General features: G+C 43.3%; 5 protein-coding genes across 5 annotated transcripts; 2 read left to right on the forward strand and 3 right to left on the reverse strand.

The window, feature by feature from the left end:
* Positions 1-6335: 6335 nt before the first annotated feature.
* CTAM01_02881 (integral membrane channel protein) lies at positions 6336-10027 on the forward strand (the record flags this gene model as incomplete). The annotated part of the gene is made up of 4 exons (XM_060518919.1): positions 6336-6630; positions 6705-8052; positions 8100-8168; positions 8221-10027. The coding sequence occupies 4 exons, from the start codon at positions 6336-6338 to the stop codon at positions 10025-10027; spliced, it is 3519 nt and encodes a 1172-aa protein (XP_060386722.1).
* Positions 10028-10688: 661 nt separating this feature from the next.
* Positions 10689-11013, reverse strand: CTAM01_02882 (uncharacterized protein; the record flags this gene model as incomplete). The annotated part of the gene is made up of 2 exons (XM_060518920.1): positions 10689-10842; positions 10967-11013. 2 exons carry the CDS (start codon positions 11011-11013, stop codon positions 10689-10691), a joined length of 201 nt encoding a protein of 66 aa, XP_060386723.1.
* A 2505-nt stretch (positions 11014-13518) lies between these two features.
* Positions 13519-15738, reverse strand: CTAM01_02883 (uncharacterized protein; the record flags this gene model as incomplete). The annotated part of the gene is made up of 1 exon (XM_060518921.1): positions 13519-15738. One exon carries the CDS (start codon positions 15736-15738, stop codon positions 13519-13521), a length of 2220 nt encoding a protein of 739 aa, XP_060386724.1.
* Positions 15739-18200: 2462 nt separating this feature from the next.
* Positions 18201-21140, forward strand: CTAM01_02884 (uncharacterized protein; the record flags this gene model as incomplete). The annotated part of the gene is made up of 2 exons (XM_060518922.1): positions 18201-19430; positions 19485-21140. The coding sequence occupies 2 exons, from the start codon at positions 18201-18203 to the stop codon at positions 21138-21140; spliced, it is 2886 nt and encodes a 961-aa protein (XP_060386725.1).
* Positions 21141-21573: 433 nt separating this feature from the next.
* Positions 21574-22671, reverse strand: CTAM01_02885 (TAP42-like family protein; the record flags this gene model as incomplete). Its single annotated transcript, XM_060518923.1, has 1 exon — positions 21574-22671. The coding sequence occupies one exon, from the start codon at positions 22669-22671 to the stop codon at positions 21574-21576; it is 1098 nt and encodes a 365-aa protein (XP_060386726.1).
* Between the last annotated feature and the right edge of the window lie 2241 nt (positions 22672-24912).

A 24912-nucleotide genomic window follows, 5' to 3' on the forward strand; every position in this document is an offset into this window, starting at 1 on the left:
AGCTAAACTTTAGAAAAAGAATACCTTTTTGACTTTCTAATTAAATACAAATTATAAGTATATTAAGGGCTATAATAAAGTTAAGGTTATTTAGAGCTAGTATAATAAAGTTTTTTAAAAAGTGTAATGGATTCGGGATGCGACCGGCGATAGGACGCCGATGACTTAGCGACCGGTGTACGGATCGCATTATAGAAAAACTTTCTAGGAAGTAGAGCCTATACGAAGGACCCTGCAAGCTTTAGTCTTATAATATACCTATACCTATATTATAGCCTTGCTAATTAAGTGCTCATAGCCTAATCTCTTATAAAAAGGTTCTAAAGCGATTCTAAATTTATTTTAAAATATTTTTAAACTATTTACTAACTTTTTAAATAGCTATTTTACTCTTCTAAGTTTTTATAAATATAAAGAGTACTAAAATATATTAAAAGATATATTAACTCGTTTTTTAAATTCTTAAAGAGCGTTTTAGGTATATTATTTAATAAAAATATCTTTCTAAATATAACTAGGGGTTATTAAGTATTACTATTAACTAAGATTATAAGAACTTAATTAATAAGTTTATAAAATCTTTTTATATAAGGTTTAGAATTAGTTTAGAACTAATTTAGAAAGGGTTCGGTTAATATTTATTTCTTAATTACGATTTATAATACTACCCTTAAGAATAGTAAGTTAAAAAATATATTCGATTTTACTTAGTTTATTTCTATCGTAGTATTAAGAAATACGTTCTAAAAAATCGCTCTCTAAATTTAAAATAAAATTAAATAAGGAGTATTTTATTTTATTAATTAAAAGAGGACTACTTTTTATTATATAGTTAATTACGAAGTAAAATAATTCGGAACCTATTTAAAAAGGGTTTATAACTAATTTAGAATCGATACTAAGTAATTTATTAATTTTATTTTAGGCTTAATATAAATCCTAGAGAAATATTATAACTAAACTTAACTAGAACTATTTATAAATACTTCTTAAAAATTAGGATAAGTTTTATATTTATATTAATACTATAAAAGCCCTTTATTAAGCTTTGTATATATAAAATAATCGTTTCGTCCTATTATTAATTTATATTTAAAAATAGGTCCGAATCCTTTTTAAACTAATTTAGAACTAATTATTATATTTAGATCTAGTGAATATAATAAATATCTTTTTAAATAAAATACCCTTTTTTTAAAATTAAATATTTATTTTATTTAGTAGGATATATTTATTATTAAAACATATTATACCTTAGTTAGTTATTTAAATATAAACCCCTTAGAAATATTTACGACTAGATTTAGAACTAATTCTTAATTAGTTTAGGAACAAAACGTTAACGTTATTTAGAATAATAAGAAATAGCTTTATATAAATAGTATATAGGGGCTAATTAGTAATTTATTAAATTATTATTTTATAATTCTTTAAGCCTAGTACCTTTTAATATAAGTTTATATAGCTAGTTAAAATTTAGGAATTAGTTATAGTTATAATAAAGAGTATAAAATTTATTCTTAAGCCCTTTAAAACTTTTTCTAAATAGATTATAAAGTTTTTCCTAAATAACTTTTTTTAGTACTATTCGTTAAGATTTACGTTATATATTTATTATAAATTTATAAAGCGAGGTTATTTAAAGTTAAAATAAGGATATTACTAAGTATTATGCTTTATTAAATATTTAAAAAAGGGAGCTACGTTTAGAAATAAGCTAATTAAAGCTTAAGGAAAAGAGATTATAGTTATAAGAACTATAATAAAAACTTTAGAAATAGTTTAGAATCGATTCCGGATTACTTTAGACCCTATTCCCTTCTATTTTATAATATTTCTTAAAAATAATATAATATAAAAACTAAAGTTTAAATATATTATATATATTATATATATTTAATAAAGTTATAGTTATTTAATATAGTAGTTTTTTTTTCTGGCTTTATAAGTATAAAAAATCGACTTTAACGGGATTACGCTTTTAAAGGAAATTATATAATACGGTATACTTTTTAACTATATAATATACGTAATATATCCTAAGTACGCGCTTAACGTAATATAGTAATTTTAATATAAAAACCGCTATATAATTCGGGATAAGTAAGCTATTGCGGCGGCGCTAGTTAAAAAGGTTAATAATAGAGGTTAGCTATAATAGTTAGCTATAATAGTCGGCTATAATAATTAGAGGCAGCCCTTAACTATAAAGGTTCTAAACTTTAATAATAACGTAAAGGTTTTTAAAAAAAGGGCTAAATAAGCTAATATTTACTACTCTTTAGAGCTTATAAAAATTCTTTTTATCCTTATCGCTTTTAATATTACCTAAAGCTTTATTTAAACTAAACAAATCTATTAAATAAATTTACTAAATAAACCTATTAATATATAAACTATTACTTTAATAAGAACCTACTCTACTCCTAGTATATAGTTAGTAATTAGTAAGCTAAAAATACCCGTTAATAAGTCTACCCCTCTCGGGCTAAGTACCCTCAGCTAGCTTAACGCTATAGCTATCGTAGCTAATATAAATACGCTTAAAAAGTAATAAAATACTTTTTAATAATACGGAATCCGGCTAAGTAATAGTACGAATACTATAAATAGCCGGGTTAATACGGATATTAAAATCTAGTATATCGACGCTAACTTAGAAATTATATTTTATAAAATTAAAAATCCTTTTAATATAAGCTATATTATAAACGTAAGGGAATATATAAAGGGCCCCCTAACCCTCGATAAGAAGGAGTATATAATATAGGATCTAGCTACCTACGTGGGCTAGTACTAGGAGGTTTTATATACGTTAGAATAGGTATAGCTCGCCCTCTAAACGGCTAGAATTATACGGGGGAAGGTCGGGAGCTATTTTAATTAGTAATTAGGTATAGAGCGTAATATACCTAGTTTTCCCTAATACGTAATACATAGTACGGCCCCGGCGGATTGCTCCGTTAGGGGATAGTTATTTAATAATATAATATATTTTATAATTATATATTAAATATTTCGCTTATAATACTTTTTACTAATATACCTAATAATAATAATTAAATAATACTATAATATAATATAATTATTATTTTAGTTATATTTTTAATATTATTCTAATATATATATTAGATTTAGTATTTAGTATACGTATTATAATTTAAATAATATTCTAATATTATTATTTAAAACTATTTAGTTTATAATATTATAAAGAAATTAAGAACTATATATTATTATATTTTACTTTTTATTATTTTAATTAACTATATTATTAAGTATTATTTAATATAATTAAATACTATTTATCTATACTATATTCTAGCTTTTTATATATACTATATATTATACTAAATAGTAATTTAAAATAATAATATAAAATATATAATAAAAAATAAATAACTAAAATAAATATTATAAATAGATTAATATAACTAGTATATATATATAATATCTAATATAAACTATTAAATAGATAATATATTAATAATAATACTTAATTTAAATCTTATATAATAAGTAATTTAAAGTAAATAGTATAATATAAATAATATATAATTACTTATAATAATAAATAAATTTTATAATAATAATTAAAATAGTAGAATATATATATATATATATTAATACTATATAATTAATATTAAGAACTGCCCGAGTAGTTAATAAAAGCAGAATATATATATAAATATATATAATAATAAAAATATAGATAATAAATATAATAATTATAATTTTAATTATATTATATTTCGTAAAATTACTTTAAAAAATAAGAGAAATAATAACAATTTAAAATAAGTAAATATATATTTAATAATAATATAATTATAAATAATACTTATAATTAAATATAGGAACTCTATATTTAATTATATTATATTTAATAATATTAATAAAGAGTAAAATAATAATAATTTTATACAAAATAATATATTATATTTTAATATTAATATAAGTAAATATATAAATATTACTTATTATTAAAATAATCTTTATTATATTATTCTTATTTTAGAACTTAGTTAATTAAGATAAAGATTATAAATATATATATTATATATATATTATATATAAAATTTATATTTTAATTAAGATAAAATAGAAAGTAAACTAATCTTAGTTATGTATTAAAACTTTAATTTTATAATATAATAATAAAATATAGAAGTAGTTTTGAATTCGTTTTGTATTAGTTCTAAATTAATACTAAGAAACTATTTATAATAAATATTTTTTAAAAAGACGAAAGTATAAATTACTAAACTAATTCTAAATTAATCCCGAAACAATTATAAACCGGTTTTAAATTACTTATTATTATTTTTATTTTTATTATTATCCTTATCCTTAATATTACTCTTAACCTTAGTATTTTCCTTATTATTATCCCTATTTTTATTTATAATATCGTTAAAATCGATTTTAATAAAATTCTCTTAAGTAAAAATATTTTTAAAAAAAGAAGTAATAACTTCCTTTTTTTTTACCTCCTTTTTAACTTAAGAAAACTTTTATTAAAACTAATAAAAACTATTAAGTTAAGAGGGGGAGTAGGTTAAATAGTTTAAAATTAGTTTATAATTAATTCTAAACTAGTTCTAAAGTAACTTATACTTTTTCTAAGAACTATAAGAAGTATATTTAAACTTAGTATTTATATTAATAATACGACGTATAGTAGCTATATTAAGCTAAGTAAAAAATAAAAATTAGTTTAAAATAAGTTAAGAATTAGTTTAGAATTACTTATAACTTTTTTACCTCCCTTATTATATATAAAAACTTTTAAAAGGGGAGTAGGAGATTTAGCCTTTTTTTTTTTAAAAAAAATAAAAAGGGGGCCGCGGACTTTATAGTTTTTATAAACCTTCTTTAGCTTATTATAAAAAGCTAAATAAATAATTAGTTAACTAATTCTAAACTAGTTCTTAACTAGTTCTAAAATAGTTCTAAATTACTTATTTAAAGCCGTATTATTTATATTAACTAAGTTAGTACCTATTTTACGGCTCTTAATACGTATTAAAATACTATTAACTTTATATTTATAAATATAAGTATAAAAATTATTTTTAAAAATAAATTAAGTTTCTTAGGAGTTTAAAATTAGTTTAGGATTAGTTCCGAATTACTTAGGAATTATTTATAGTTATATAAGTAACTTTTTTATTATTAACTAAGAATTTATAATATACCTTACTAAGTATAAGCTTAATTTTATTATCCTAAATAATTCTAAATTAGTTCTAAACTAGTTTTAAACTAGTTTTTAATTATATATTTTATTATACTTAAAAAGGGGTAGGTTTTTATAGTAAATAGGATTACCCTTAGGGCTAGGAATATTTTAATAATAGTCTTAGTACGCTTTTTATTTAAAATTAGTTCTAAACTAGTCCTAAAATAATTCTAAAATAATTTTAAAAAATATAACTTACTAAATACTTATAAGAGATTATAATAAGTAGAATTAATTCGGAACTAGTTATAAATTAATTAAGGAGTAAAAAGGTAAATTAATAACCCTTTTTATAGAAGGTATAATATAAATAAGTAATAAAGAGGATATAAAGCTAATAAGGGAATAATAAGGGCTACTTATATAATAAAATAAGAAGTATATAATTAATAATATAGGTTATAATTAGTAAAAGTAGTCTATGCTTAGCTAACGATTTTCTAACTAATTAAAAATCCGCTTAGTTAGTCCTATAGTAATTAAACTAGTTAATTAGAAAATTAGTTAGGTTACGTCCTTTTTCTTATAGTTAGGTTAGGTAACCGGGGGGGCCACAGGTCAGTTTACCTGTGTTCACCGTGTCTCTTCCTAACACTCGCCCACGTCCCTTTTGCTCTCTTTACTTTCCAAGGATCAGTGTCTTTGCTCCTTGTCACTTGGTCTTGCTGTACATCCCTCTTCCTGGTCTAGAAGAAAGGCTCTTGGCCAGCTTCCCCACAAAACAGTGCATCGATTTCTTCGTCTCGACCACGGGGAACCCTACTGGCCTACTAACCTGTCTGTCCAGCACTTTCTTATTTACCATTGTGCTCGGCCAGTCTATTCCGACCTGACTTCACTTCCTATTTCCTACCCTCCTCGCCGTGCTTTGGCCTGGTGTTGCTCCCAACGACTTCTTTTTCTCTCGCTCTCTTACGTATCCCTCGAGGATTACCGCAAACCGACTCGAAACGAACTCCTGTGTTTACGCGAAAACGAACCCCCCACCCCTTCTCCTTCCCGCGCACTCTCGAATCGTCTCCTACCCTTCCTCTATGGCGCCGTAGGACACGATAGCATAAGGCGGCGGGCTGCATCTCATCCCCACTAGACAATGTTTTCCTCTCTGCTTCGACCCAAGCAGAACAATCGCAGCCGTCGCGTCGACCGATTTCACGATAGGCAATCCCCTTCCCCTGGCCCTGCCTATCGCCACTACGTTGGCGAACCACCACGACGCGCAACCGGAGACTTCACTGAGGCCGAAGATGACGACGAAGAGGAGGAGGATGAGGACGAGGAGGACGACGGCCTAGGCCAGTCAGGGGACGACCACGACAACGTCGACGACGAAGACCGCATCCAGCGCTCCTTGCCTGTCCTTCCTCTCTTCTCAGAGACATATCTCGGTACAAGACAACCAGAGGCCCTGCATGGGCTACCCCTATAAACTCATGACCTCAAGCTGACCGCAAACCTACAGATTCATTACCCATCTATAGCATTACCCACGCGATTCGTATCATTGTTCAGACCCGTACCGAAACGACGTTATCATGGGACCAAATACGCTCCCCCCAAGTCTCCCAGTTCCTGGTCAAGCCTATGCAACAGCAAATCAGGACTCAGCAGTTTAACCGCGCCACCCTATACTGCCTCATGGCCAACTGCCTGCAGTTCAATAAGGAGGCCCAGATGTACCCAGGGAATGCTGGAAACAGCTCTACCAGGGCTCTGGTTTGCGAATTGTTGGCTCTGAAGCTCCTGAAAGAGTACAACACCCGTGAGCTGATCGACGCTCTATCCTACGATTTTTACCCCCTTCAGGGCCTCCCTGGCGCACAGCCAGCAAATGCACCGAAATCGGACCCAAGGACCAAGGCTCGCCTTACCGCGGCCCGGACCTCGACACTCGAGGTTGCTATTCGTGCTTCTGCCAAGCACTTCCTCGCACACCCTCTGGTGGTGCAGCAGTTGGAGGCTATCTGGAACGGTGCCATCAGCTTTTACTCATCTGCAGACAGCTTGCACAGAGAACCCCCTTCTTCGCCTGGTGGTCAGGGCAAGCCCGATTCAAGAACGCCGCTGCTTGGCGGCAACAGCCAAAAGGAGGGCCAGCAGCCATCAGTACCGGGAAGAAGGAGTGTGGTTCTCTATGATCCTCGCCAGGCGTCCCTCTTCAAGCTCTCACGACTTCGCGTACCGCGCTATAGGTTCTTTCTCTCGACGCTGTCACTTCTCGTTCTCATCGCCCTGTTTCTTGCTGTCTTGGCCCAACGTGCAGCGCGGATCAGCTCGCTGGAGTTGATATTCTGGTTTTGGAGTGCCGGTTTCATGCTGGATGAGCTTGTCGGGTTCAACGAACAGGGGTTCTCGCTTTACATCATGAGCTTTTGGAACGCTTTCGATTTGGGAATCCTCCTCTTGTTGATCGTCTACTACTTCATGCGTGTCTATGGGGTCTTCCTCGTGGACGCAAAGCACTGGAATGACTCTGCCTACGATGTTCTCGCGGCGAATGCCATCTTGTTGCTGCCCCGCATCTTCAGCGTGCTGGACCATTACCAGTACTTCTCACAGCTGCTGATTGCGTTCCGCTTGATGGCCGTTGACCTTGTGGCCGTCACTGTCTTGATTCTCATCTCGTGCAGCGGCTTCTTTGTCTTCTTCACTCTGGCCGACGGTAATAACAATGCTGCTGACATCGCCTTCCGGATCTTCCAGCTCCTCATGGGCTTTACCCCGGCTGCTTGGGAACTGTGGCCAGGGTATAACTGGCTCGAAAGGGGCCTCATGGGCTTCTTCCTGATCATGTGTCACTTCGTCATTGTGTAAGTCAAGTCTGTCTCTAGCTACGGGCTCTATCTAACAAAGCCAGCACAATTCTCATTACGGTCTTGACCAACTCATTTATGAAGATTGCCTCGAATGCTAAAGAAGAGCATCAGTGAGTAATCAGACACGCCTCATTGAAAAAAATAGCTTCTAACAAAATCCAGGTTCCTTTTTGCAATCAATACTATCTCCATGGTCAAGAACGACGCGCTCTTTTCCTACGTTGCGCCAGGAAACATCTTCGCGTGGCTGTTGATGCCTTTGCGTTACTGCATGCCACTCAAGCATTTCGTCAAACTGAACAGAACAATCATCAAGGTCACGCACTTCCCTCTTCTGTTCTTCATTTTCCTGTACGAAAAGTACTGGCTCGCCCCGTCAATGTACGAGCCGACGGATCTTGTCGAAAATCACCACCACCACGGCCGGGATCGGACAATTTCCTTTGCAGACCCGGCAAGTCGATCTGCTCTTTTCAGCCCTAACGTGCGCGTTCGCGAAGAATCCATCACTGGCTATCAGAAGGATCATGCCTTGGAGGAGGTCTTCCGACGAGGTCCTGGCCTTGCGACTCTGCGAAACCAAAGGCGGAACGAGAGAAAGAAGACCCAGCATGCGGTCCGAAACTGGATGGACCGTAATGACGAGGAAGAACCCTCCCCTCATCTCCAGCTTTCCCAGTGGCCGACCCTGGAGAACGGAAGCACAAGTGCTCGGCCAGATTGGCATAGAAGGCTCAGCCTCTCTAGAGAGCTGCGGACACAGAGATCTCGTCAGATATCAGATGTCAGATCTGCGGCTAGCGACCCTGCAGAGTTCGTCTCACAGCCTGCCATCGGCTCCTTCTTCCGGAATGTTGTCGCAGCGGCTAAAGCCAAGGAGGAGGAGAATCAACAAACGGATGCAGACGGCGACGATGAACTCGTTACGAATGATGAGGAAGAGGAGGAAGATATCGCAACGAACGCTGGCGACAGCCGTCGGGGACCCGTCATACACCAAACGTCGATTGACGATTACTTCAATACGACGCCTAGGACGAAGGGGTTTGTACCACCCCCGGCATCTTCATCATTGGGATCAAGTGGTAGGCCCTCCGTATCGGTTACTCCTCGATCTGCGCGTCGCATGCCACACAGCCGGACAATGTCAACAAACACGATTTTGTACGCACCGCAGGAGTTGCGTCGGCCGCCTAGCTCATCCTCTCATTCTTCGCCCGAGCCACCGCCTACGCGTGCGCGTGTGCAGAATGGCCGCCCTACAGTAGTTGAACCGGCTACGGCTGGTGGCCATCGTTCCCCTCGCCGGCAAACATATGTCACCAACACGCGGCCAAGACCTATCATGCCACCAAGGGATGCAGTACAAACGGCGCCGAACCGAGCAGCTCTCACGGGTATCGATCAGCGCTTACAGCGCCCGAACCCCCTTAGAAGGTTGTCTTCGGTTGACATGAGCATTCTGTCCGAAAACATCGTTCCTGATGACCCAACGGGAGGCATGCCTTCAAGCTTCCAAACACAGATGGCCATGGCTATGATGAAGGACGCACGACTAGGCGGTGCGGGACGAGGCCAGGATGCCGGTGACAGCAACCGGATGAGCAAGCTTGTCCTGGCGCGCATGAAGACCTTGGAAGAGAGTTTCGCAGACGTCGCGAGGGAGCTGCGCGGGCTGAAGACGACGTCCAACTCGACGGCGCCTACTACTCGCCGCAACTCATCAGGCGAGGAGCTGCAAAAGGTTGCAGGGCTGACAAGCCCCGAAATCGCAAGACAGAAAGAGGGAGGCGGCGATAGACCAAAGATGGTGAGAAGAACGACGGGCAAACGCCCGGCCAGCCGTAAGAGCAATTTAGGCCCCTTGGACAAGCCAAAGGGCAAGGGTAAGGAGCCGGCACACTCATCAGGCGACGAGTCTGACAGCGAGGGTCCAGGTATGGGACCGACGAAGCGAAGCTCAATGTAAAAAGGGGAGGGGAGTCGCGGTTTGAAAATTTTGCTGGGCATTTTCCGGCGCGCTATACCAAGGTCATGGTTGGTGATTACCGGCATCCGCATCGCTGGGGCGTTTGGAACCAAGAGAGACGATTTTTGTTTTCCTCCCTTTGGAGGTTAGTTGTATATGTGCATTATTGTTTCCCCTGCCTTTCTTGTTTCTGTGTTATTTCTTGTCTTTTTTCCGAGGCATGCCGCATATACATCGTTAGCTGGCTGCGATTGCATTTGGACATGTGGATGGAGTAATGATTGTGGAATTTTTGGTCTGTTCTTTTGATAGATCTGGTTCTGGATTGGATCTGAGTGCCGCCATCCCACTACAGATCATCCAAGTCTCCTGTATTCATACTTTACATAAAAGTTCAATTTGATCATCGCCCCCCATTGATGTGCTCCTCAGATACAGCCGTTTAAGACTGAAGGTTGTTTGCAGCATGTTGTTTAGGTTGAGGTGATGAGTTGTGAGGTACGCCGTGACAAATATTCATTAAGATATGTGACTTCCCAGTTTCCCCTTATACCGAACCATTCCGTGTCTCGTAACCGTTTGGGTATATGGTTTTGGTGTTTGTGTTTTTTCTTCTTTCTTTTTTCTTTTTTTCTTTTTCAAACTCGAGGGTTTTTAGACTCTAGATCCCGCCGCCGCTCCGGTCGACGCTGACGTAGTAGGGATTGCTGGAGCACTGGTTCTGGTCGTTTGTTCTCCGGGAGAGGGCGGTGTATCTGAAGCTTACGGCGACGGCTGTGACGGCTGCGGTTACGACGATGAGACCTCGGTGGCGGCTGTGTGTGGACAGGTTAGTTTTCTTGTGTTGGATAATTCAATGAAGATGACGCAGATACCGGCGGCTTTTTGGGAGGAGGGAGGGGAGGGAGTGTGTGAGCGAGGAAGGGGGAGAAGACGTACATTGCCGGGCGGATCTGAGGGACGGGCATTGCGGCTTTGGGTTGCATGGTGACAGGTAGGTAGGTATGTTTTGCTGGACGGTAGCTGGATGAGGATGGTTGATTTGTTCACGATGGGATTTTCACTTCTCAATGTGGTATTTCCAAAACTAGGTACATGGAGAATGAGCAGAAGATCGAGAAGGGGGGTTCTCCAGTTAAGTAGACGGCTCGACGTCCTCGATAGCTCTTGGCCTCTTAGCTTGGCCCATCCCCAGCTTTGCCGGGGCGGCGGCGGCACACCAGCATACGTGGAGAAGAAGAGGGAGGGAGGGGAGGGGGGGCATCATCGGTAGACACACAAAGTGTTTTTGTTGGGGAAGGACGGGGAAGATGTCACTAGTGCCGCTTGGTGTGTGCGTTTGTGTTCAAAGGAAGCTTGGGGATCGGACGGCTGATGGGTGATAGGTACAGTCTCTCTTGTCTTGGGGTACTTATTACTAAGATATGAGAAGAGAGGACAAAGGAACTGGAATTGCGGCTCAGATCAGCAGAGTGTGAGTGTGTTTGTGTCTAGACCCTGCCTGAAACTGGCAGACTGACAGACCGGGGATGGGAATCCTAAGAGGGGGGAATTTGACGTGAGGAACGAATGCCGTGGTATGGGTTTTGCGGTGCGGTCAAGGGAAAGGGAAAGGGAGATATTGCTGCTGCGAATAGGGAGAGACGGAAGTGAGAGGTAGAGGCAGTGTGAGTGGGTGGTGTGTTGGTCTGGAACCGGTGGCGATGGGTACCTAGTGGGCAGTGGTACGGTGCTTTGCTGATGGTGGCGTGTGAGAACTTTGGCGGGGGGAAGGGAGCTGAAGGCACACGGAGACATGGAGGGGGGAAGCGGGACACGCGACATGCGGGACACGCAGGTTGGCGGCGGGCGGTGCGGTATCTGATTTCTGGGGTCAGGGGATGTGATTGGACGGTTGGGGTTTGGAGCTTGGCTGGTGTTGGGTTGGAAGCCGAGCCGAGACCTTGTCTATGGGGTAAATTGATACCTGCGCGCCCAGCTACCCTTATCCTGGGGACAGGGTTGCGTGGGAGGCACAGGTTTGAAGAGGTAATGGCGGTCAGGGCGACCTGAGTGATCGAGGCATAGACAGAAGACTATGACGAAGCGTATCTGGGGATGTGAATAAGACTGAGGATGTAAGAAGACTGGGGATGTATTTGGGACGTCGAATGAAGTGCATATTCGGACAGAAGGGAAATGCTTTTTCACTGTAGTAAGATATGTGTAATACTGCTGCTAATGTACCTAGACTGGATGACTTTCTCGAGACGGCGCCAACTGGCGGCACGTGTGTGCAGCTAGACGCAAGTTGCGCATGCATCCAATGCGTGATGCGGAAGCATACGCTTCGCTGGTCTGGATTGTTTGATTTTAGAGTTGGGCCAAGTTTCAGCCGACGGCGGGGGCAGGGAATAGAACTTGGAAACAATGCCACACTGATAAGAACACCACTAAACTCAGGTTATTGAGTCGATGACCCTGCCGAGTGCGGGGGAGCTCTTGGGAAACACGCAGCTCTGGAGTGAGTGCTCTGAAGCTTGAAGCGTCAAGCTGTGGGAATCTGGAAGGAGGGGGACAGGATGCGTCGTGGATGTAGGATGAGAATGAGAATGAACTGACGATACTAAGTTTATGTACGCCGACTGCCAATCGGGAATCCCCTAAAGCCAGGGAATCATCCTGTCCATTCCAACTTTTCTTTCCTTTTCCTCTCCTCTTGCGGAAAGGAGGGTGCTCGGACGAAAATGCATCAGTGCGGAACGACCCTTTTGGCAGCGGGCAGAGCTGCCCTACCTGAGGAACCTTGCTTCCGGAACAAGCTTTCCTGCGGGAGCTTCCTGAATCCTACCTAATGATGCGGCAATTGAAAAGTTCGTGGGGTGTGAGTCAGGGTTGAATAAGCTTATCAACTTATGATTCATGAGTGACCGAGGTTTCGTCAATGTCATCACATTTTGGGTAGAGTGATATGGTTCTGACACGATCCCTCGGAATGTTACCTCGGCAGCCGGCTTTTGGGGCAACGGATGAGTGGGGCCGGTATTCGGGGTCCGCTCCGGGGCTCAGCCCGACCTTCAACTTCCACCACCTCACCTATAGGTACGTGCCTTTCAGAATACCACGTGCATGTATTGCAATTATTTAGATTCACAAATGCTCAAATCAGACATGGAAGCAACGTATCAGCATGAAATGGAAAAGGCTGGCTCCTGACCGTCCAGTTCACGGTCAGTTCATAGAGCTGATCTGGAGCATTTTTCTGGCAATTTAGTCCGTGTTAATGTGAGGTACCCAAGGTCAACAGCACACTATACGGTGTAGAGAGTTTCCTACAAGCCCTAAATTCTCATCTCAAAACGCCTTATCTCCCTCCCTCGTCGCATTTTGACTTGGACAAACCCCAAGATTATTCGTACATGTGCTCCAAGAAGCCGCCATTTTATTCCACCACCATGCCTGGGTCCGAGCTCATCCACCCTCGAAACTCTTTTCTAACCCTCCTGTGAAGCTCAAGCGGCGAATGAGTCACGAGTCCAACCAAACCACTTTGTAAGCCGTCTTCCCATGCCATGGAGCATGACGGGATCGATCTTGAGCACCGGGTGCGGCTTGTGGAAGATGATCGCCCCTTTATCGCCGGATCCACCTCTTGATCCTCGCTCGAACCGCACCGCCGATCCGCCGTTGTTGCTCGCAACGAAACCAGCATCACATAGAGCGTATACGAAGTCGTCCCATGTGATGTTTCTCGGCTTTGTTTGCGCATCGGGGTACATGAGGTGGACCACTCCAAGAGTGCGCGGGGAGACACGAAGTCGTGTGACCGGCTCGATAGAAAGTGTGGCGATATCGGGAGACTCCGGGTCATCGACCGACTGGGAGCTCGAGGATGAGTTGTCGGGGCGGGTCTTGACTTTTTCTCGTTGAGTCGTCTGGACCAGATCAGCTCGAATGATTCCCTCCGTCGCTGTGCTTCTGTCTAGAAAGGTGTCTGGGGCAGGCTTTTCGGCCTCGGTGATCTTGGCCATGATCTCTTCTTCTTCTCGAGCGATCGCTTCCAGATATTCTGGCTTGTTCTGGACAAGCACAACACTTAGGGTCTCTTCGATGGTTTCCGCTTCAAGGCCAATTCGTTCGAGATCTTTCCGAATAACGTTCTCCGCTTCCTTGAAGAATCCCTCGACAAAGCCTCGCATAGTCTGGCTTTGCTGCAGCCATGCCTTGTTTTTCACGCCGCTGGGAGCTTTTCCTTTGTAAAAGCCGTCTACAAGGGGCTTCCCCAGCTTCTTGAGTTCTTGCCATGAGTGTTCTTTGGGCTTATTATCCTTCATATAACTCCAAATTCCACGCTTCTCCGTCCGAAACACGTCTTCAAATTCCCTGGAGGTGTTCCGAGGTCGATTGAGGCGCAAAGAAGTCAGTGACTCATGAAGGGCGGAAATGTCTGCCATTTCGCGCAGGAGGAACTCATTAAGACGGGCTGCTTCCTTTCTGTCATTTTTGGCCAGATGATCGTCAATCATTGCAAAGAGGATAGCGTGATCAATGTGTGTCTGGTCGTCAGGCTTGGCCAACATTTGATGGAGACACCAATCGAGCGGGTCTTCCTCTAGAGCTTCCTTTGTGTATGGATTCGAGTCCCGCGACACGCCGGAAAGGATCGTCTCCAGGGACACGCCAGGTCTCTTGGGCAGTTTGTAGTATTTCTCCTGTCCCGGAGACCAGGGCATGAGACATTTGAAGCGAGCAGTCCGCTCTATGCCTTGATCGTTGAGGAGAAGCTCCAAAGCACCAAGTGCCAGGTCGTACTTGGGAGGGATTGACTGGCCGGGATGCGTACTGTCTGAAAATTTGTCGCGTAGATCCCGCACATGCTTGCACTCAACCTCAATCCAGTACCACCAGAAGTATCGATGATACTCCATATAGATGTGGTCAGCCACCATCGCTGCCGCGTACTCTGTATCTGCCGCGCGATATAGCGTGGTGCTGAAGAGACCCTTGATTTGCCGGCGAAGATATCCTGGGTCGCACTGAAGATTGATGAGATAGTCGATTGCCTCTTCCTTGCGCGTCTGGGCCATGGATAAGATGTAGTCCATGTCGAGCTTGGGAGGCCGAGAGAAGGCTAGGTTGGTGTAGGGAGACCAGAGCTCCTTCTCCCCGGGGTGTCGGAAACCAATTGACGTGAGATCTCTCCACTTATCCGTTCCCGCACTGGCACTTGCAGCATTTGCACCCTCAAGAATGTTATCCGTGATTCTGGAAAGAATCTGCGTGAGGAAGGTTTGGGCTTCGAGTACAAGTCGCGCCCGAGGGAAGCCTAGAGTGTATCCGGTGTGCGCCTGTTGGGCTTTCCAGTCGACAACATCGCCGTATTGTGGTCCGGACATGACGACGCATTTGGCAGAGAACTCGACGTCAAAATATCCGCAGGCCCATGATGACTCCATCTGATGACAGTCTAGCGCAGCGAAGTCCTCTGGCGGATATAGAGTTCGATAATGAAGGAGGGCGAACAGGACGGCCGGGCTCGTCTTGAGCACTTCGACATTGAGCCATGGAACCAAAAGTTGGCGTCGCCTTTGCGCAGTTCGCTCACCGAATCGAAAGCTCTCGTCACTGTATCCGTATCTGGAGTTGATCCACTGCGATTCCTCGAGCTCAGGCACGGCCTTGTGCAGCAGCTCGCGACGTTCTTCCTGGCTTCGCTTCCGCCAGCGGCTCATAAGGAGATCAGCATGGGAGCGCAGTCGATTTGTGATGTGCTTTCTGCTCTCCTGAAGTGCTTTGACGTATGTAGACGCTATTTTGATTGCAGAGGTATCTGAGATACTGTGATGGTAGGAATACCTGTACCCACGCTGTTCGCTCTCAGTGTAGTACCCTGCCTGACATTTGGAGCAGTCATGTGGCGGTGGTCGTATGGATCGTTCGAGTTCTCCTGATTTGCATCGCCAGCCCTCCGGTATCTTAACGAACTTGGGGCGTGTATCCGACATATCTAATTCAAGTGAATGCGGTATCATTGTTCGGTGTAGGAGTTTGTAAAGTTGACGGCAGAGGCACCCTCAAGGTTTCCCATCAAATGCGTGCCCGAAAGAGTGGTAGTCGTCGAGGAATTTTGGGAGAAAATTATGTTGATCGAGGTGAAGAAAATTGAGAAGCTGGCGTTGTAAATTCGGAATTTGAATTCTTTTAGGAAGCCACGAGTGCTGGAAGTAAGGCAAGTAGCCATCAGTCGGACGACTATTACCGTTGGAAGCTGAGGCATCTACCTTAAGCACTGAACAGCGAGTGGGGCCAGTATTCTGGATTCTTCATCCTCCCGTCCACTGTGTGAGCTGTTAGAAGAATTCTCTATTCAATGCCGTACAAATGAAGTACATGCGATCAGCCATTGGTACTAGAAAGGTTCCAGCACCATTACAAGCTCCCAATGATAAATATCGATGCATTGATTATGGGAAACCGTAGAGGAACAGCCGTCATTACATCACGTCGATACGCTCAGAACATAAAATTTTGCCCTTGTCCTCTGTTCTGACATGCGATCAGGTAAGGTGCTTATGCTCCCATGCTTTTGTTTGCCAGTCAAAATTGAGCCCCCGCTCAGTATGAGTGTACAGTGGAGGTGGTATTTCTCCGATGTATCTTTCAATCAGGCAGGGTAAGATCTTCCCAACAGAAGGGATTGGATTATGTTCTTCTTCTTCTAAGAGTCGCTTTGTCAAGCCCGTCGGTATGGAAGTGGGGCCAAGCAGACCGGACCTCCAGCTCTTGGTCCACACAGCGCCGGCCGGCCGGAACGGAGCTGGAAGCTGATCCCCGGGCGCGGTATTTGGAGACACCTCAGGTAAGCACAAGGTACGTCACCCGCTTCCCCCACTTTTGGCCACCCGAGCAGGCAACAGCGGCACGGAGGCTAAAGTATCGATGAGTCTTGGGAAACCTTGGTTATGTGCGGTGGTTTTTTAAAGAAATCGCCTTACTACAAAGCCACGAGGACAAGATACTTTGTCCATTCCCCCCCCCATCTGTTGATGGTAGGCCTGCCAGTACAATAGGGTGACCCTTCCGTGGCTTTCTTCAATTACTACTGCCTGGTTTGGGCTGATAGGCGCCCACCAACTCTGTCCCGCATCGCCTTCATTTACTTTGAAGAGGAAGGGGAACAGAAGTGTGTTCGGGGTCCGCTGTTAGCCGTCTTCTGTCGCCTAGATTGGCCTCTTTTTGCACTCACCTTTGAAAGCTCTGAAAGACTCACTGGCTGCCAATGGTTCCTCTCGGTTTTATTGTATGTGGCCACTCCGGAATTCTGGGAGCTTTGTCCATCTTTATGTACCTTAAGTACTGGAAGTAATGCCACAGCTGTATCCCTGCCCCTCACAAGGTGTAAGCCGAGCCAGATCAAAGCACCTCGACATACCAGTCATTTCTGCACTCGCAGTAGAGTCACTCAAGTCACGAGTTGCCTACCTAATACCTGGAAATCCAGTCATCTTTCTCATTCCCGCAGTCTGCTCACCGTACCCGATAACCGAACACTTGTACCTAGTTTGGTAGAAAGCCACGTTGGTTGCCTGCATAACTCCTAGACACGGTCTCATGTCACCGGGGCACAGTGAAGGTACCTTTTCTTACCCCTCCATCCATGCTTCTCATCTTTCTGTCAACCTTGACTGTCACAGCTTCATTCTTTTCCTTCTGATTACATCGCATTCTCGTTGCAAAATCCACCATCATACAGCATCGCAATCCATCAGGCGATTCTCGCGAGCGGCTTCTCTCCAATCATCTCCTCTTCGACGCTCTTGCCAGAATAGCCGCGTGGCTGAGGCTGCCGACGGTGTTTAGAACCGCGCTGGGTGGCATCTGACTCCCTGAGACCTTGCTGCCTGGACAAGGCTACGCACCCCCAGCAATCTTCATTTTTGGGTATCGAGACTGCGAACTGGCGGACTTGTTGCCTTGCGATTCTTCAACTCTTTCAACCAGGCTTTTTCGCCAAGCTAGTTTTGATTGCCAGAGAAGCTACTCATACCCTTGATTGCTACTCTAACTTCGACGTGGTCAATCTCCGGGCTACTTTGTGTCAGTCATCATCGGTGTGAGAGCTCAGAGGACCAGATCCTCCTCATCTCAACATTAACTCAGTTCCCGTTGCCTATATCCTGATCTCGTCGCAGCGATGGCCTCGGACGAGAACAAGGCGCCGCCAGCGGCTGCAGACAACGACTGGTCTCCTGTAGTCATGGACTGGTGGGAGGCCCCTCAGGACGAAGACCAAGAAGAGAGCCGGGGCGGTGCTCAAGATGAGTCCGGTCGCGGCGTCACGTACGTTGGGCCTCCGCTCCGAGAGCAAGCTTCTGAGGAGCCTTTGCTTGAGCGCTTGGCTACAGAGCTATTTCCTATAGCAACATTCCGTGAAGGAACATCTCCCGAAGAGACAACTGATATCCCAGATCCCTTTGCAAGTATCAATGTCCCGTCGCAGACATTCAATACCTTCAGTACCTTTGTACGATCGCAACAGGGGCCACGCGCCACTGAGAACAACATGCCGCACAGTCAGGCTCGCCGATACTCCCAGTTCCTTCTCCACGACATTCAGAATGAACTCAACGAAGGCGATACCTTGATCTTCGTGGACTTCCCTGCTCCTGCGAACCCAGCAGACAGCGTTGATTGCTTCATCTACGCATGGAACTCGGTCCGATTTCGGATGCCCTCTGAGAAGCTCCTGGCCACTGGATCCTCCAAGTTCGCGGAGATGCTGAATCCTACCTACCAATTCCGTGTCCAGCGTCGGCGCAAGATTGCCAAGAATCTTCCTCCGGGCATCAAATACGTCTTGGACCTTACCCCTCCTTCCGAGGGCGATGATCTCGTCTTTCAGATGACTGAAGCCTCGCTGACACCGGGCATCATGAATTGGTGGACAGCTTTCGACAAGCACGATGTTGACGACTACGTCGTGCGTGGCCATGACGATATCTGCTCTTGTTGGAAAGAAGCAAAGGTCGATAGCTTCAACACGATCATCGACAAGATCTCAGCGAGCGAAGCGTCCCGAGATGAGAACAAGGAACGGGACCCGGAGATGGAGTACGCCATCAGTTCGGCTATCAGAGAGAGTCTGCGCGATGTCATTCCGGAGAACGGCAAGAATAAGGAGAGGCTGTACAGTGAGGACAAGGGATTGGCTGCCAGGGTTCTGGAGAAGAAGTCTAGAGGAGACTTTTCTGCTCCCGCAGTTCCCCCCTATAGACGCATCCCGGACTACTGCCCGATCCGCCATCGCGTCAACATTCTGCGTCTCATGTGCATCATTGCAAACAAGCGAGTTTTCATCGATTCGGCCGCTCGAGTTTGGACCCTGGTGGCAGTTGCCAAGATTTTGGACTGCACCACTGTTGTGGTGAGTTTCTTCGCCACCCTAATCGACTTTGTTTGATTCTAACATGATCAATAGCGCGATCTAGTTCTTCAGTGGATCACGTCTCCTAACAATACCTCCTTCATCGAAGTGTTGCCCGAAGAGAGTCTTCAACTCGGTGTCGCCCTGAAGCTGGAGGCTGTCACCCGCTCAGCGTTCCGAATCCTGGTGAATGAGCTTGCTCTGGAAGAAGCCGCCGATGTGAAGGGAACGCCCAAAGCCGCAACCTACACCGTTTTTGGACGCAAGCGTCACGATCCCGGCGACGACTTGAACAACCTCATCCAGCACGCGGCCAGAGCCATGGTCGAGCGCGTCTCGTGGCCCGTCAACCAGCTGGTCAGCGAGACCATCTTCGACGATCTGCAAATTCCGGAGTGGACGCGGTTGCAGAACCTCATCAGCATGCTCTCGAGCTGCCCAGATGACCCCGTCATGGTCAAAGCCAAGGTCTCCGCGATGACGGTATCGTTTACGCTGAAGACTCTATGGGAAAACCACGTGGTCTACAAGTTGCTTAGAAAGCCTCTCGACGCCGATGATCTCCAAAAGATTGACGACCACCGAGCCAGCTACGTCGACATTCAGAACTTTAACCGCTTCGAAATCATCTACAACCAGTTCAACAACGTGCAGAAGGCTCTGTGCACTTTCATGTACGAGACGGTTGGAAACAAATGGGTGTCTCTGTGCGAAATATACACTTCAAGCGCCTCGGGCCAAATGAATGTGTACAAGTTGGTCACGACCTTGTGGGACCACTTAAAGGAGGTCCTCGTCGCGCACCCCGAGTTCGCCTGGGACGGCGCCTGGATGGCCGTTCTGAACCTCCCTCGCCCCCTCTCCATGAAGAACCCGTTCGACACCCGCGAATTGGATATGATGGGGGCCTACAGATACGCGTTCGACACCCGCGAATTCCAGAAACCCCTCCAGGACTTCCTCAAACCGTTCTACCAGGAATGCGTCCGTGCCGACTTCGAGATTAGGATGAACTTGACGCCGCACTTGCTGCTGAAGCTGCACCACAACGAGTTGAAGTTCTTGCCTCTCTGGGCCGGCGGTAACGACGACGGTACCGGAGGCGTGTTTGAACACTCCCTGCCTCCTGCCGATTATGGTCCGGCCGGTCCGGGACCAGCCTATCACACTGGTATCACGATCCCCTCGGATGCCTCGAGCACCTCGGGCTCGGTGAGCAGCGTCTTGAGACAGCTTCGTCTGGAGGGGAGCGGTAGCACCGTCGGACCTGGCAGCGTAGACGTGCAAGACGGCATCTCGACCGTCTTCAACCCGAACAGGGTCATCGCCGACGACGTCTCGATCCGCACAGAGTCCTTCACGGACGGGGGCTCGGAGTACGGCAACGCCAAGTTCGCCATCCCCGCAGATGGACAGTCTGTGGCTGAAGCCATGAGCACAATGGTACTCGATGAGAGTCACGACCAGTCGGACACGGGCACCAGCATCAACTTCGATACTGACGCTGACGAGGACGATGAGGTGATGACGGAGGTTGGTCCAGAGGACAGCCGCTCTCGCGAACAGACTCCCGAGTACGTCATTGAGGGTTCCGGTGCTCGCGCGGCATTCTCCTCTCGCGAGAATCAGCCGGCCTCTGCTGCGTCGTCTTCCAAGAGCACCGCTTCTTCTTCCCTTCTTGACGACGACGATGATTTAGTTATGGTCTAGATCATTGCATCAGAAATGCGGGGTTCAACCAAATACTCATGAATAACGATTTGGACTTGGAATTTGTTTGAGGCGTTTTGGCGGAGTACTAACAATTTGCATTAAGATTGCCAGGTGGCAGATTCATACTGGTGATTACACAGGGAACAAAAAGGGGTCTACGGTTGATGACACTGGCTCTCACTTATAGGGCAGCACAGATGAGACCGGATGTCTGGGCAAATGCGTTAGATGTTGATAATGCTGTATTGAATACAAGAATTCAATGAAGCCTTTTTGCCGTTCTCACCATAATGTGAACTCCCAAGGCCGTCGTCGTGTCGTGCGTGGTGGTATCCTCCTCGTTCTTTTTGGTCTATGCATCAAACTCTTCCAAATTACATACTCCCACCCGATTGCCCGAATCCCCATTCCTGATCCCACTTCTTGAGCCTCAGCCTCTGTTTAGCGTGTTTCCTGAACCCTTTGGATTCGCCTCGACAAACTCGTCCCACGCTCTCGCCTTCATCGTCTCCTCGTCCGCCTTGTCAAAGTCATCTTCGTTAGGCTCCGGGCGGTGCCAGCTCGCGTCGCCGCCGCCCTCGATGATGCCGCCCCGACGAGCCTCTTCGTCAAGGTACTCGTCGATGCTCATCGTAGGCAGATTGTGGCCGGGGCGGAAGACATCTTTGGTCATCTGCTGTCTGTTCCCGACGAGCGTGAATGGCTGCAGCGGCTTGCCCTCCGTGGACAGTATGGGGCCTCCTTGCCCAAACATGCTCTGCAGCCGGCGCGGGGGCTCGAGACGCTCGGTGTATCCCGCAGCGCCGCGGTCTTCGGTGCGGCGGCGCTCGTCCTCCTCGACGGACGTCGGCGAGGGCATCAGCGGCACCGTGGCCTGGGCCAGGACCTCGAGCTCGCGGTTGATACCCTCGAGCCCCTGGAACGCCATGTGCGCCGAGTATGCGACGTGCGCGAGGTGCAGGTCGCGGGCGACCTCGTCATCGCCGTCCTCGTTCTGGTAGCGCGGGTTCCGGCGCAGGGCCTCGAGGCGGTCCTTGAGGGCCTTTTCCGACTTGAAGTTTGCGATTTTGGCGTCGCGGCGCTTGGCGGGGTCGTTGGTGCCGAGGGTGGAGAAGGCGAGGGGCTCGTCGGTGTAGCGCTCATAGAGCATCTTGTTCGTGTCGGTCAGGAGGTCGTAGGAGTCGAGGGCGCCGAGAAAGGTCTCGTAGGACTCGCGGGCGCGCTCGAGGGCGACGCGGCGCTCGATGGGCCGGCGGGAGGGGAGCTTCTGGTGCAGCTCGGCGAGGTGGTATGTGATGAGGAGGTAGGGGAGCGAGGAGGTGGAGAGGTCCTCAAGGGACTCGTTGGAGGAGAAGAGGGCGGCGCGAGAGACTAGGTCGAGGCATGTCTCGTACTCTGCGATGGCGGTTTGGAGGTCATCGAGGTAGGTCGGGGAGGAGGCCTCGTAGGAGTTTTCGAGGGTGAGGCGCTTTCTCTCGGCCGACGTGAAGACGGATTTGAGTGTCTGTGGTTGATCCTCGTCTGCCATGATCGCTGTTCGGACTGTGGTTGTTGGCTGTCGGGAGGTGTCCGTCCAGAGCGTCGTTTGTTGCTTGGTAAGGTAAGTAGCGGGGATGGATGGAGGGGTGGAGGGTTGGGGGAGAATGTGAATTGGAAATTGCGACGAGTCGCAGGGAATACGAGAAGAAAAGGTCGAGGAGAGACTTGTGGCCCAGCACAAAGGGTGATAAAATTTAGCTGCAGCGACGATCAAAGTATCATAAGCTGTGGCGTGTGAGGGGATTCATAGCTAGCTTGAAATTTACTGCAACGGTTCGCCTCTTTGCGCTTAAAAGAGGCTATCGAGAATTGGCACCAAACTTTAGGTTCCGTCGTTCCAAATCCTTAGGTTAGGTTGAGTGGCGACTTGCATTCTCGGCAAGGGTCCTTATCTTATCTAGGGGACCACCCACCACATCCCACCTCAGGAGTAAGGCTATTCCGCACCCACGCGAAAGCTATCCCGCACCTATACTAGGCCCGTTCGGGGAAATAGTGGGTAGAATTAGGTAGCTATTATACTAAGTAGCTCTAACTGATTCTAGTAGCTAAGTTACTTATATATTAGCCTAAATAACGCGATTATATAATTATTATAGTACTTTTTTATTAACTATATTTAAATATTTTTATATAGATTTAACTACTTAATTCCTATTTTTTTATATTTCCCTTAAGCTTTTTTTAATAAATTTAATAAATAATTCGAGTAACGACTTCTTTATAAAAGTTTAATTATATTAATAAGACCTCGGTTATAGGGTAAATAAATTAAAATTAAAGAAGTAGTAAGACGGCTCTTTATTTTATTTAGATTTTATATATAAGCGTAATAATTAGCTATAGCTATTAGTAGCTAAGTAGTAATAAATAATAACGTTAAAAACGGGCTATTTATAGAGGGCTCGTATATATTAATACCCTAACTTATAAAATAAGTATAGGGTAAGTATAATATATAGTAAGTATAATTATAAATCGCTAATAATAAAATTATACTTATTAAACTAGGTTTTTTATAAATTAAGTTAGTAAGAGCTTAGTAAAGAGACGGTTAATATAAAAATAGAGTTATTATTAATAACTAAAAGACTTACTTTTATTTATATTATTATTAAAATCCGTAATTTTATAAATATACTCGTTAAATAGTATAACGTTAAGAATACTTAGTAAAAGCTATAGTAAAAAAAGTACGGCCCGCTCTTTTTAATATAAATCTTTTTATAAGCGCTTAATAAAAATAATAATATAGTATTTTTAATAATTTACCGTAGCCCTATAATAGGTAAAATTAATAGTATATTTTAAATATATATATAGTACTTTAAAATATAAAAAAAGAACCCTAAATTACTTATAATAAATAATACTTATAAAGTAAGTAATTATATAGTTAGAAATTATTAAAACTTATTAAGAAAATAGGTTAATTATTTTAATATACTACTTTTTTAAATTAATAATATAACTTTTATTTATATTATATTTAACGTAACCTTTTACTTTATATTAAGTAAAAATACGAAAACTTTTAAATAGGTACTAAGCTAGTTAAATTAGTATATAAAAAAAGAGAAATTCCGTAACTAAAAATAATTATTACGGACTTCGATAATATACTAAAAAAGGTAGTAAGGGTAGTATTTTTAAATATACTATAGCAAATCTACTTCTAATATATTTTTAAAAATATAGTATTAAATATTAAGTAAAAGTAGGATAGTATATATAAAGAGGAATCTATAGCTATTTAGAATTCTTACGAGGCTACTTTTTAGCCTCGTATATTAGTACTAAAAAATTTATTACTTAATACTAAAAATAATCCTTTTTATAAAGTATTAGAGTAATTAAAAAGCTCTAGTTAGCTTAATTTTATTAACGTAGAATTAATAAATTTTTAAGAAGTAATTAACTAAGCAGAGATTATAAAAAATAAGGATTTTATAACTAGCTTACTAAGTTAACTTTTAACTTATAAATTACTTTAACTAACATAGCTTATTAATAACGATTATTTACTCTTAATTAATTTATTAATTCTACTACTTCTACGGCCCTTAATTATACTAAATTTATAATTAAATTCGTATAAGTAAATACTTAATAAAATTTTTAAAGCTTAGTATATATACGTTTATACTAAAATTAAAAAGGATTTTAATTATTACTAAGCTATATTTTATAAAATTTTTAATCTTATATAACTACGAATAGTTTTATATTT

The sequence above is a fragment of the Colletotrichum tamarilloi genome (assembly GCF_030869305.1).
Source record: "Colletotrichum tamarilloi strain Tom-12 chromosome Unknown Scaffold_6.1, whole genome shotgun sequence".
NCBI classification, from domain to species: Eukaryota; Fungi; Ascomycota; class Sordariomycetes; order Glomerellales; family Glomerellaceae; genus Colletotrichum; species Colletotrichum tamarilloi.